General features: G+C 49.7%; 1 protein-coding gene across 10 annotated transcripts in view; it reads right to left on the bottom strand.

Annotated features, from left to right (window-relative positions):
• Positions 1-2,807, bottom strand: part of TNIK (TRAF2 and NCK interacting kinase) — a 153,590-nt gene extending 150,783 nt beyond the window's left edge. For 6 of the 10 annotated variants that reach the window (XM_027647169.1, XM_027647168.1, XM_027647176.1 and 3 more), the window contains exon 1: positions 2,576-2,807. In XM_027647169.1, coding sequence (XP_027502970.1) covers positions 2,576-2,632 — 57 coding nt within the window. In that variant the 5' untranslated portion in view covers positions 2,633-2,807. The remainder of the gene's footprint in view (positions 1-2,575) is intronic. The other 4 variants (XM_027647172.1, XM_027647177.1, XM_027647174.1 and 1 more) reach the window with 1 other exon arrangement.
• Between the last annotated feature and the right edge of the window lie 9,972 nt (positions 2,808-12,779).

The raw sequence follows: 12,779 nt of genomic DNA, 5'->3' as shown, positions 1-12,779 counted from the left end.
GGACACCCGGGTACCACGGCAGCGAGCACAGTGCACAGTGATGGATAGGAACATGTCACGAAGGAGGCAGGAGTCGGCCTGAACTGAGCTTACTCGATGCATCAGGCCGTGCATTTTAATCAGAATTCAGCGCTTTGTTCCTGGCCCAGCCGCCAGCACGTCAAACAGATGCACTGCTGTGGTGGAGCCCAACTGCGTGGCCAAAATAAACTCCAGAGTGGCAAAACCAGGAGGTCCTGCTACCTCCTATGTCACCTTTCAGCCCAGCCCTACAAATCCCACCCCGTAAGCCAGCGGGGAAAGATAAGCTGAAATGAATGATGGTGTGCAAGGTTCTGCTCGTGCCATGCTCAGCCTTCAACAGCATACTGCTGTCCTGCAAATCCACCTCCCTCTCTTGGGACAGGGGTAGGGAAGCCAAAGTAAAGGACAGGGCAAACTGGCAGTCAAAGGTCCACCTTTCTTGCACACATTTGCTTACTGCTTATAAACCCCAGCCTCTTGGAACATTTCAGTGACTCAAACTTGGAGATAAGTGGCCTGAACGTTTCCTTTCGCCCCTGCTGGGAACAAATCATCCCCTTCACCAGATTTTTGAGTCACTACCTGCTCCCAGCTTTTCACATTGCCCTCCCTCACCCCTTCAAACATGCAGACAGCACAAGAGCAACATCTCCTCCACCCAGACTCACCAACAAACCCGCAGCAATGTGACACTTCTTTTCTAATAAATAAAAATTTTGCAAGGCTTGGGGAATTACTCCTCCCTGCCATGTTTTGTGCTCAGGCAGCAAATTTACTATCGATTTCTGATTCAGACCCCATGGAATGATTCATGCTTCGTGCCCTATCTGCTGAATTTATGACCTTTAACAATTATTCTAAGTGCTAGAAGAGCTTAGTTTAGAAGAAGATCTATTCCTTGGCAAATTAAGCTCCTATTCTTGTCTCGCTTGCAAACCACCCCATCCCTCATCGTTTACAGGAAAGTGTCAGAGCAGGTCTCTCCCCCGGAGAGGGGCAGAGGTCCAAGTGGTAGGAGCCCTGTGCTGCCAGACTGGCCACTTCTGGGCAGGGGGACGAGGCTGGACAGGGGGACATGGTTTTGCACTCCCACCCTGCTGTTGGTCCTCTTGTTTCAGGTCCCCTTATTACCCTGAAATGCCAGCACAGCTCTGCTGACAGACCAGGCACTGCCGGTGGGTCTCCGGGGGAGGCAGGGAATATACATTTCCTCCCAAAGTGAAAAAAAAACCCTGACTGTATCTGGTGTGCATTGTTATTAAAAAGCCACAAACACAGGGAGAAAAAAAAAAACTAAGCATGTGTGCATACAGTTTTTAAAAGAAATTTTACCCTAGTTCAAATGCACTTCCCAACACAGATGTTAAAAAAAGAATATTAAAATAAAAAAACCATTTTCAGAGGGCGGGGAAGAAACGATACCCCTCCCCCACAAACGATACTGCTCTCCTGGATTAACTCCACTGAATTCAGCAACCTTTCTCCCAAGACACCTTCCACCTACGAGGGCAAATGAGCTCCAGGTCTGTTTTTAAGCTGGATGGGTCCCCCAGTCCAATCTCATCTACAGTGTGTATCGCTGAGCAATCATTTACACTATTAATCATCTAGAAACTCACCAGGAAGAAAGTAGGGCAACTGAATAAAGATAGATTTCTCTTTTTTTTCTTGCACTGAAGCAAATAATATTTCTAAAAATACACTTGTGCAAGTCTTCAGCGGATTCTGCTTAATTTTATTTATTTGTCTATGCCAGCAGGCTGCGAGAAGCAGCCTCGCTGTTGCCTCCCGCATAAACGCTGCTTTCCTCAATGACTCCCCATGCTCGTTCCTTCCCAACGAGCTGTTCTTACGGCCAGAAGGATGGGGAAAGGGGGAAAAGGAAGAAAGTTACAGGAAAAAACGGACCGGGGGGACATCAGGCCACAGCCCACGCCGAGGCTGACACGTCTGACGAGTCTGACATTTCAAGGGTACACGCTGGGCTTCTTTTTCCAGGGGGGCGAGGAGGAGGCAGCACGCAGGGACACAGCGGGAGAGGGATGGAGACAGGCTGCGGGGCCGGGAGAGCGGGGCGAGTGCGGGCTCTGGGGCGCAGCCCCGCACCCCGGAGATGTCCGACCCCATCATTCCCATGGGGGGCTCCGGGAGGGGGGACCGACCCCGCAACACCCGGTCCCCCGGCGCGGGGACCCGCCCGGGCGCGTCCCCGCAGCGCGGCGCGGGCGCACACACACACAGACACGCACACACCTGCCGTGCCCGCAGCCCTGCACGGCGCCTACATACACACACATGTGTACGTACACACACGCGTGCACACACATGTGTACACACACACACGTGGGTGCACACGCACACGCGGCGGCGGGCACGCACATGCACGCGCACACGGTTACCCACCCGCATTCACATACGTGCGGGCGCGCATCACACACACGGAGCCCCACCGCCCCCCCCCCACCGGGGCACGGATGGAGGGATGGAGCGATGGATGGCGGCGGTGCCTCTCCCGCATCCCCTCCCCGCGAGCCCCGGCCCTGCGCCTCACCCGCAGCGCCGAGAGGTCGATCTCGTCCAGGCTCCGCGCCGGGGAGTCGCTCGCCATGTTTCCGCCGCCGGCCAGGCGGCCCCGCCGCCACCGAGCGGGCAGTGGCGGCCGCCGCGGCGCTGGCGCTATTTAACGCCTCTCCTCATGCGGGGCGCCGGGGAAGGAGAAGCCGCCGCCGCCGCCCCTGCCCCTTCCGCCCGCAGCGGGGCTCGAGCTACGGGCGGCCAGGCAGGCAGGGCTCGCCGCGGGCTGCGCCGGGATGGCGGCGGCGGCGGCGCATCGCCGCGCCCGCCCCGCACCGCGCCCGCACGGCCCCGGCCCTGTCTGTCACCGCGGGGGCGGTGCCGCCCCGCCGGCAGGGGGCGGTGCCGCGCGGGGGCGGGCTGAGCCCCCCTGAGGGACGGGCGGGGGCTGCGCCGGGACCGCCGCGCTGCGCGGGGAAGGAGCCGGGATGGAGCCCGGGGGGCTTCGGGACCCTCGGTGGTGCGCCCGCGGTGCCCCACAAACGGGGTTTTTCGGTACCCAGACACCCCTGACTAGAAGCGGGAGGGAAGGATCCAGGCTGGACCTGGGCAGAAGGGTCCAGGGATCCAGGCTGGACCTGGGCAGAAAGGTTCAGGGATCCAGGCTGGACCTGGGCAGAAGGGTCCAGGGATCCAGGCTGGACCTGGGCAGAAGGGTCCAGGGATCCAGGCTGGACCTGGGCAGAAAGGTTCAGGGATGCAGGCTGGACCTGGGTCCCCCCACCCCAGGAGACCAGGGGTGCCTGACAGCTTTGGTGGGAAAAGCTGCCCCGCTTCAGGCGCTGAACCCAAATTCTGCCAGGCAGGAGTGTGGGAAACACCAGGGCCTCTCCAGCAGCCACCTGCCTGCCCTGTGCTCCTCGGGATGCTCAGCTCCAGTGCTGGCCCTTCTGCAGCTGGATCCACATGTCACACCTGGATTTGGCAGCCTCTTGCCGACCTGTTCCCTCCACACTCAGGAGCCACCCCAACCCCACCGACTCCCGTTCTTGACCTCAGCAGGATTGATGCTGTGTTTGGAATTGGCCAAACCCCTTCCAAAGCCAGCAATAGCTAGGTAGAGTCAGCTTTTAGTTTTCCTTATTTCCCTTTTTCGGATGTGGTTCCTGCCAAACCAGGTGCCGTATATAAATATATATGTATAAAAAATCTGTTGCCTTTGAGAGAACCGTATGGAAGCTGCACTTACAACATCAACTTGTGTCAGGAGCTTACAATATGCAGATCTGGGAAGCGGAAACCCTACACATGAGTCAATTGGCAGGCAGATGGGATTTTCTTACACTTTCTGATTGGAGATGTGCTTTAAAAGTAATAATAAATGGTTTTACAAACAGTTGTGCAGTTTTTAGGGGGTGTGTGTGCTGCTGCTGGTGCCGGAGGTGCAGCCTCTCTGGGCAGGACTGGGGGACACAGTCAGACCAAAGGACAGAAGGAGATGATGAAATCTCCCCAGGAGCAGCAGGATCGGTGCCATCGGTGCCTCCGCCCTAGGCAGCAGGCAGCAGGGGGCTGGCATCCCTGGCTTATCAGCATTATTTGTCCTGATGGCAGGAGGGGTGACAGGAACTGGGGATGGCAGCACCGGTGTTTCAGCTTGCAGGGCTGTGAGGGTGCAGCAGAATGTGATTTTTTTTGGTAATGAACTGCCCAAGTGGCAGGCAGCGGAAGCCGCGCAGGGCTGCACATCACCTGCAGCGACAGCAGCCTGCCTGGATTTATCCCCTTTTCCCAAGCTACAAATCATCACTGCTCGATATCATGCACAGTCATTAGCCCTCACTTGTATATAAAGAGGCAAATTTCATCAAAATGCTGAATTCAATAAAATAAACACCCAGGACTCTCTAAGCACCCTCCTGAATCTTTCGTGGTGGTTTTTTTTTTAAACCAGATGTTGTCTGTGTCTGTTTCAGCCTAGGGATTGCAATGCTGCGCTTGTAGTTGGGAAGCTGGAAGCAAAACTGCCTGGAAACTAGTAACAAACCAATGCGAGACTTCCTCCTGCTGTCATTGTTCTCTAGGAGAGAAGGGAGGAACAAACAGGATGAGAGAGGACACTGGTTTGCTCTAATGTGCTTTCCATCTGAGAACACACAGGATTATTTGTGAAAAACATTAGGATTAATACATATATATATATAAATATACATATCTATATATATTTCTGGTCCTGCAGACTGACAGATTGCCCTGATCCTCAGCATGAAAGCAAAGTCCCAAGCTAAGCTGTTATTTTATTATGACCTACCCACTGCCTGTCAAGATGGGGAAAATGTAGAGGACCCTCCTGTTACCACTGACACAAGAATTGCATAAAGTGATAGAGGGAAGTGACAGGAGAATCCTGGAGAGGGCTGCTGTTTCCAGGCTGTCTGGGGAAAGGAGCAGCCTTGGTGGGGAGATGTGTGCCTGCTGACCTCTGGAGATACCAGGACTGCTGCACAGTCTGTACTGGTGCCCAGCCAGGCTCCAGGAAAACCTAGAACTGGGCAGTTCTTTTTTGCAGGAGACCTTTTCCATAAAAAGTTAAGTTTCCAATGTGTTACTCTTTTATTTATTTACTTACTGGTATATCTGTGTCTCTCTCTACACTGTTTTTCTGCCAGGAGCATCTAAACAAAACCTTTCAGTTACAGTCACGGTGACTCAAAACAGAGTAGTCAGTCGAACTGGCTCAAAATATTTTGCTGTGAGTCAGTTCAGCAGGAAATTGTGTTTCCACCTGACAGGTCCCCCTGGTCATGGTGGCTGGACCCCGCTGTGTCACACCGTGGCCCCTCTTCCCACATGGTGCCCTGTGTTCCAGTGGGTGCTGGCACAGCTATAGGTGGGATGCAGCATGGGCAGGTCACCGACAAGACAAACAAAGGCGTTGAGCTGCTACATCCCATCCTCCATGTGGGAAGTGAGGAAATGTGAAAATACCATATTTCCTACAGGCCTTGGTCAGCCCAGTGAGCAATGAGCACCTTAATGACCCAAAGCTCTGCTGTCAGCAGTGGAGGGCCAATGTCAGTGACCCTGAGATCACCATTTTTGATTTACTCATTGAAGGGCATCAGCTCATATATAAACTACCTGGGTCACTTGACCTCTGCATGAAACTAAATTTAATTAACTAACAGTTAATTATATCGTGAGGGGATGTGTGTAGAATGAGTAAATCTAAGTGACACATAAGCCCTTGTCCAATTAGCAACAGCTTCAGGTGCCTTGGGCTTTGGATCATTATCCAAAATACGATCAAGAAAATGAAAGAAACAAATAAGGAAACACATTTGGGCCCTGACACATGATTTATTGCACCAGCACATGTGGATGACTTGCTCACAATAATTCTGTGACCACTTGCCCCACATTTTCTGGTTCCCTAAGTCCAGGCAGGTTTACCCCAGTGTTGGGCCATGTAAGACAATACTTGAAGGACTCTGCACAAACTGAAATGAGGACTCTAAAAAACTAATACTCTATAAAATGCATAACAATTGGGCTTTAGGCTAACATGATAACATGCAGCTGTGTTAAAAGGCACTCAGAAATGACTGGCTACATGTGCCCTAACCTGTATCTATTGATCTTCTGAAATGCACTTTTAACTGATTCATTATCACTTACTGATTGCTGGTCCTCCTGCTGATATGGGTTCCTCTCCACGGAGAGAAGTGTTTTTCTATTGCATCCTTGGAGCTGAGCAGGACTACATGAGGGAACCCTGCTGCCAGGATTCCTCCTGTAGCTCTATAAAAAAAAAAAATCCCCTGTAAACAGTTCATTGCTCCCTCACTTAAGCATTGTTCAAGTACAAACCCCTGTAATCACTATGATGGGGGAATAAATGGAAAATCAGCAAGGGCTCTTTGGAAAACCCTTCCTCCACAGATTTATACCCAGGGAACACCAGGGTGCACTTAAATAGCAAAGTCCTGGGGCACCACAGAGAAAGAGATGGTGGATAGTTCACTTCCAGTAGCTTCACTTGCGCACAGCGTCCCTCCAAGCTGCTGTTCTTCCCCAAAATATTTGACACCAAGGACCAGCAAAAGGTTTCCTTTATGCCTCTTCCACTGCTCTTGCATTTGCCTTCTCTTGAGTGCTGTCACCAAGAGCCAAGGCCACCAAGGAGACACCAGCCTAGAAGCAACACCCAGCCAGGTGCTGATAGCAGCAGGAGTGTTTGCTGTGCCTTCGCCTGGTTTACATAGCTCAGACTCACCCCTTGACTTCCCTAAGCTAAGAGAGGCTTCTCTGGGGTGGCAAGGGCCTGCACCCTTTGAAGCACCACTATTATTTACCAGAATGTTAAAATTTAAATGTAAAGTTGCAATTTTTAGGTAAAGCAGAGCTGTAACTAATAATACACGTGCCTCCCCAGCAGATGCAGCAGGCACTGATGTTGATCTCCCATCAGCCTGGCTGTAGCACTGGAGGTCTAACATGTCCTTTTGGCAATACATTTCCATGTCGCTTTTTGGGAACATGCCACACTAGTGATGCAGGGCTTGGTTTTGTCAATTAACCTCTTTTCTTTTGTGCCGCCTATGCAAAGGAAAAAAAAAACATTAAAGGGTAACCCTGCTCTTCAGGAGGGTGTCAAGTCTGTTATAGTCATTTAAAATGTGCCAATTGTGACTGGTTAAAAACCAATCAAAATCCCATTTTTGCACTGCTTGCAGAAAACCTAAGGTGGCCTTGCTCCCAGCAAACCACGTCCCCAAAGTCCTGCTGAGGAATACTAATTTATCCCTTCTTTGCTGAGATCTGAGGGATAATATCAGTATGTGTAAGGTCCAGAATGTGTGAGCTGCCGGAATAGGGACGTTGCCCAGGACCCAACCCGACGCAGCAGGAAAGTCCTCGGGGAGCCCCTGCCCATAAATACTGGATTTACAGCCCCGTCCATGGGGCAGAGCAGCTGCTCTGTTTGTCAAATGCCTTTTATCAAAATTATTTATCATCCCAATATGTTTCTTATGTGGATCAGTCTGGAGCTGAGCTACCCTAAGCCAACCAGTATTTGTATTCCCTCTTTCTCTTTTCTTTCCTGGTTTGCCTTGCATCCCAAAGGCAGCCCCAGGCCTGGGAAACACCTGACCTGAAGCCACCCCCCATCTGGCGTGAAGCACAGATCAGCAGAACAAGAGAAACTGGCTCTATCTTTTGTCAAATGCAAATTGCTGCGAGTTAATTAAGACACATTTCAGGAACAGTGAGGTGGTTTTTTTTAAAATTGTAATCTATCCTGAGGTGTGGGCAGGGTTCGACATCTCTCCTCGGGAAAGGGCTTACAAAACTGGAACTGAGCACTGCAGTTGGCAAAGGTCCTGACAACAAAGGTCCCACAGAGCTGCAGTGGCAGCCAAGCACACAAGGTGCTCAGGGACGAGTGAGGTTGGAGGCTATCCAGGTCCCAAACCTCCTTGGCATATATATTTTTCCAGATTTTCATTTATTTTTGATGATCAGTGTTGTCACCATGGCTTGTGAGTTGTGTTGTTCTGCAAAGAAGGTGAGGCCACAAAGGCACGATGCTTCTGCCTTGTTGGAAGCATGTTGAAGACTTGTCATTTCCCCCTGCAAAAGGCGAAAGTCTTTTATACGCACACACACAACAAAAAGAATAAAAGAAAGGTTCAACCACAGAGTAGACTTTACAAGTCTGATATTTCAGGCTTCCCACTCATCATCAATGCCCAAAGCAGAAGTGAATCAGAAAACAACTGGAGGTAGTTAAAGCAACTTAAAGTAATCGTCTGAGTAGTGCTTAAAGTGTGAGTGAGTAGGAAGACGGGGTTTGAGCCAACTGCTGTTGCCTTTCTGGGGAGGCTTCGCTCAGAGGTGTTTACTTCCTCATGCCTTCGTGGAGATGTGGCAGTCTATGAAAGCACTCCTCCTGGAATTAGATGAAAATGGTTTAAAAAAAAAAAAAAAAAGAGGAAGGGGGTGTTCTAGGTCCTGTCATAACAAGGAAAAGCTTAAAAAAGCTCACCCAAATGTTCGCCAAAGGTAAGATACGCTGCTTGCTTAGGAAACGTATGGAGAATATCAAGGCATGGGCTTTCTGACTTGCTGAAAGAGAAAATCATAACCAGAGCACCCAAAAATATCACTTCACCATCTCAAAAAGGAGCCAGAGCCACTTGAGTCTGGATTTATGCATGGAAAGTCTTCTGCAGCAGTGATGTGGATGGAGGCTGGCTTCAGGCCCAGGAGGTCGTGTAGAGTTTACATACTCAGATTTATACATCCTTACCCATGGGAGGCAAACCCATTAGGAAGAGACAAGGGTTCTCCTAGCTGTGCAGCATCCCACTGGTCAGCTGAGCCCTGGGAATGAAGGGACATCCAGGATGGGAAAAGCACAGTCAACACTTGGTTCAGCACGAGGATATAGAGACCGAAAGCAAATGGGTATATTAAAACTAGCTGATGATCTTACTGTTAACATGTGATTTCTGAGAAACTACCAAAACACCCGGCAGGAAACTGAGTGGTTTTGAAAATATCTGTTGAAGGCGTTCTGCATGTTCAGTGGAGTGACTCCATCTTCAGTTGAGAGAGCAGAAAAGAGTGGGCTGATCCTTGGAGCAGGAGGAAACCCTGCCCACATCTGAGCCTGCAGTTTGGGTTCTCACAAGTAGGTTACTACAGGGGAGCCATCAGCTGGGAACTAAATAGGGCACTCAGGAGAACCTTGGGAAGAAACTTAACATCAACCCCAAACAACAAAGACATGACCGAGACCCAGTTCCCCTGTGCACCAGTGCTGAGTGGGAGGGATGAACTGGAAAATTTCCTTTGAAATTCTGTCCCCTACAGGCTCAAAGCAGGCAGAGTATTAGAGAGACTTTTAAAAGTGTCGTTATATATTTAATTAATTCAGAAATTTATGATTCTGAGTTTATGGCTCCTGGCACAGGCAGTACTGCAGCCTGCACTGAGCTGGCTGAGAGCTTTGACCTCCCCAAGGGTTGCAACATCAGACCCTTGAAAGCATGTGATGATGAGTGGAAAGAGACACACCACAGACAACAGCAATTGGAGAGTGACTTTTTAGCCATCACTGCTGACACTGTCAAAGCAGTGCTCCAGCCATGCCCAGTGCAGGGCTCTGGGGAACTGAGGCATCAGCTCTACAAATATGTGTCTGTCCATGCACTGCACTGTTTGTGGTCCTTATCTAACCCAACCTCTGCCGTGGAGCCAGCTGGAAGGCCTGGGGCAGTGGCAAAGGCAAGGGATGCCAAGGGAGCTGTAAAAATAAGGCAGTGGCTCAGTCGACTTCCAAGTCCTACTTGAGCAAAGCAAACTGCACTGTCGTGTTCTGTTGTCCTCTTCCACCATGTGCTTGGAAAGAAGGGTTAAATCCACTCCATACCACACTCATCAAAGTGCACAGAGGGAAGGTGCCAACAGCCCCATGAGAAAACTCTCTGCAAAATTTCTCTGAATTATTTAGTCGTTAAAGGATTTCAGTGCTTTACACAACATCTCAAGAAGCAAGTTAGCCATAGCCTAACAGAAAATCCACCATCCTCCATACAAGCAGGTGGTGGGTTTAGCCCTTTGTGAGCTCTCAGAAGCACCAAATGACAAGTACAGCAAAGTCTGAGTTTTGCATTTGCAGTAGCTGACACAGGCTGTTCACTGAAAGAGAATTAGCCTTTTTCTCTGCAAAACTGAGCATTAAGAGCTAGTCCAGCTGCTAGTAAATGGCAATTAAGCTGCTAAAAGCCCAGGTTGCTTTTGAAAAATAGGAGTTGATCTCCTTAAATATGCAGGCCCTCTTTCAGTATGTTATTATTTTTTTTCCTCTCTTTTCTGTCTCTAACTTGAGCTACTCTAAGAGCTGAGATGCAGCTTGCCTGAGATTACCCATTAAAATAATGAAAAAACCTGTAAGGCAACTGTAAGACAACAATTTCTTCCAGGCATGCAAAACAGCCATGTTTGCCCTTACCAGAACTGCCTGTGTTTTGTTTCAGGTCCTGGCTTTACAGATTAAGCAACTGGGGAACATAACAAGCACATCAGCCTAATACTGAGTTCAGATTAAGCACAGCAAAACCACCAAGGCAGCAGCCGTTTAGTCAGAAAGAAAGAAGCATACAGGGTCAAAGTGACATTACCTCACATGGCACTGGGAAATGTCCCTTCAGCTTTATCACAAGATGCTGGGCACCTGCTAAACACACCCAGGTGGGGAGATGTGCCACACCAGAAACAAACACAAAAAAGTCTGTGTATGAGTAAATCCCCTGCTAAATTCTCTTTGCAGAGGTTAGTACGAACATAAGTTACGCTGAACAAAAGGAGGGTGCACAAGCCTGCTCTGTAAGGATGGGTGTTCAAATAGCATGTGTGGGTGTTTCTGTGGAGACATGTTGCTTGATTTTTGTCCCAGCTCTCACAATATTCGGCACTTTTGAAGATCCTGGAACCACACGTCCACATGTGACTTTCAGTCCTTATTTAAAAATAAATAAACAACTGAAAGTTGTAGCCTTAGGAAAGTAATAGAATATGTTTCTTGAGAGGGTTAAAGAAATTAAGGGTAAGTTCAGGTGACCTGAGGATGAAGGCGATGCGATTGGTGAGGTCCTGGGTCGAAGAGATCATCCATCCTGTGTGAGGAGGGCTTTCCAGCACCTCAGCTCCATTCCAGCCTCGCTGTAGCCTTGCCAGAAGTAAAATATTGGAAATGTGGGTGACAGCTTAGATTACACATCGTTAGAAACAGCCAGGATAATCTGCCTCCAGCTCCCTAAAAGGAAATCTTTAGCTAACAAATATCCTCCAGCCTTTTGAGCTGGCAGATAACGATGGAACAGTGGATAAAACATAGCTGGATACCAGGGAAGGGGTGGATGTGGTGCTGCGTGGGGGGGTGATTCACCAGGCCAGGGTGAGCAGTGCAGGCCAGAAGAGCTGCTCCTGGAGTGGCTTGGCCAGGAAGGGGAAGAGGAAGGTGGGGGTTAGGCTTTGTTGGGTGTTGCAATGTGCCACGCTGCAGCCCTGGAACCATGGCCATGCCAGCTCCCTGCTCTCAGGGACTGTCAGCACAGCTTGATGGGCTTCATGCTCCTCACCAGGGGGTTCATCGTGTCCATGTGTCACCTCTATGTTTCTCCCATGACACCACAGCACATGGGTTTACTAGACAGATCCAAGAAAAGCATCAGTTTACTTACGTTTATAGAAAAACTCTGCCCATCTCAAGGGCAAGCAGCATCTCCATGTTTCCAGTTGGCTCTGTCCTATATATAAAGCTGTGAGATTTCCAGGGCAGGAAAATGCTGGAGTGTTAGGTCCCTTGGCATCACAGGATGCTGGGAAGGTGCCCCATGGTGCTGCAAAGCAAATGCATCACAGTGCTGCTGCCACTGCCATCACCACCAGTAATACAGGATACTGGTCTGGGTCTGTTGTGAAGACAGGAACATTGTGGACATGGACAACTTGATTTTGTTCCTGCTGAGAAAGCCTCTGTTTGGAACAGTGTGTCTCAGCTCATGGAGGCTTATCCTGCTGAGACATTGAATAAATTCTGCATTAAATCTTTCTAGTATGGTAAAAATAATAATAATGAAATGGCAAGACACAGAAAGCCTACACACAGTGGGAACCAAATTTGGAATGATTTAGGTGGTTCAGGCTTTTTTTTAGGGCAATAAGCAGCTAGTGCAGCTCACCACATGCTCACACAACCCAAGAGCTTGAAGTCAGCGTGGAGGTTTGAATGAATGATTCATTATTCCACACACGCTCCGGCTCCTCTGCCACTCCAGCCTGTACCCAGCTGGATCTCAGGAGAAATTCCTAGAGTGTGTAATTGCGTATAATGTGATCATCCTGCAGCAGGAAATAGGTTTGTAAGCATTCTTAGCCAGTACAATCGATGTCGTACAGATATGGTCTGCAAGGAAACAAAGTGGAGATACATATTGCAGCGAATCATTGGAGAGCCAGTGCAGCCTTCTGGGAAGGACATTTTAGGCAGGGAAATGTGTTTAGGCTCAAACAGTCACGGTACACATAGTATTTAATTTTAAAATGTGTCAGTGTGACCGTGCTCAGAGGGAAGGAGGAGACACTGACCTGCCATGCCCCAGCAGCAAGGCCAGATGTGGGGGGCACCCCTTTGAGGGAGGAAGGACCACCCTCTAACGGGACCCCACAAC

Source organism: Corapipo altera, unplaced genomic scaffold (genome assembly GCF_003945725.1).
Source record: "Corapipo altera isolate COAL_440 unplaced genomic scaffold, ASM394572v1 113, whole genome shotgun sequence".
Taxonomy (NCBI): Eukaryota; Metazoa; Chordata; class Aves; order Passeriformes; family Pipridae; genus Corapipo; species Corapipo altera.
The sequence above is the reverse complement of the archived record's forward strand: the minus strand, read 5'-3'. Positions and strand labels throughout refer to the sequence as shown.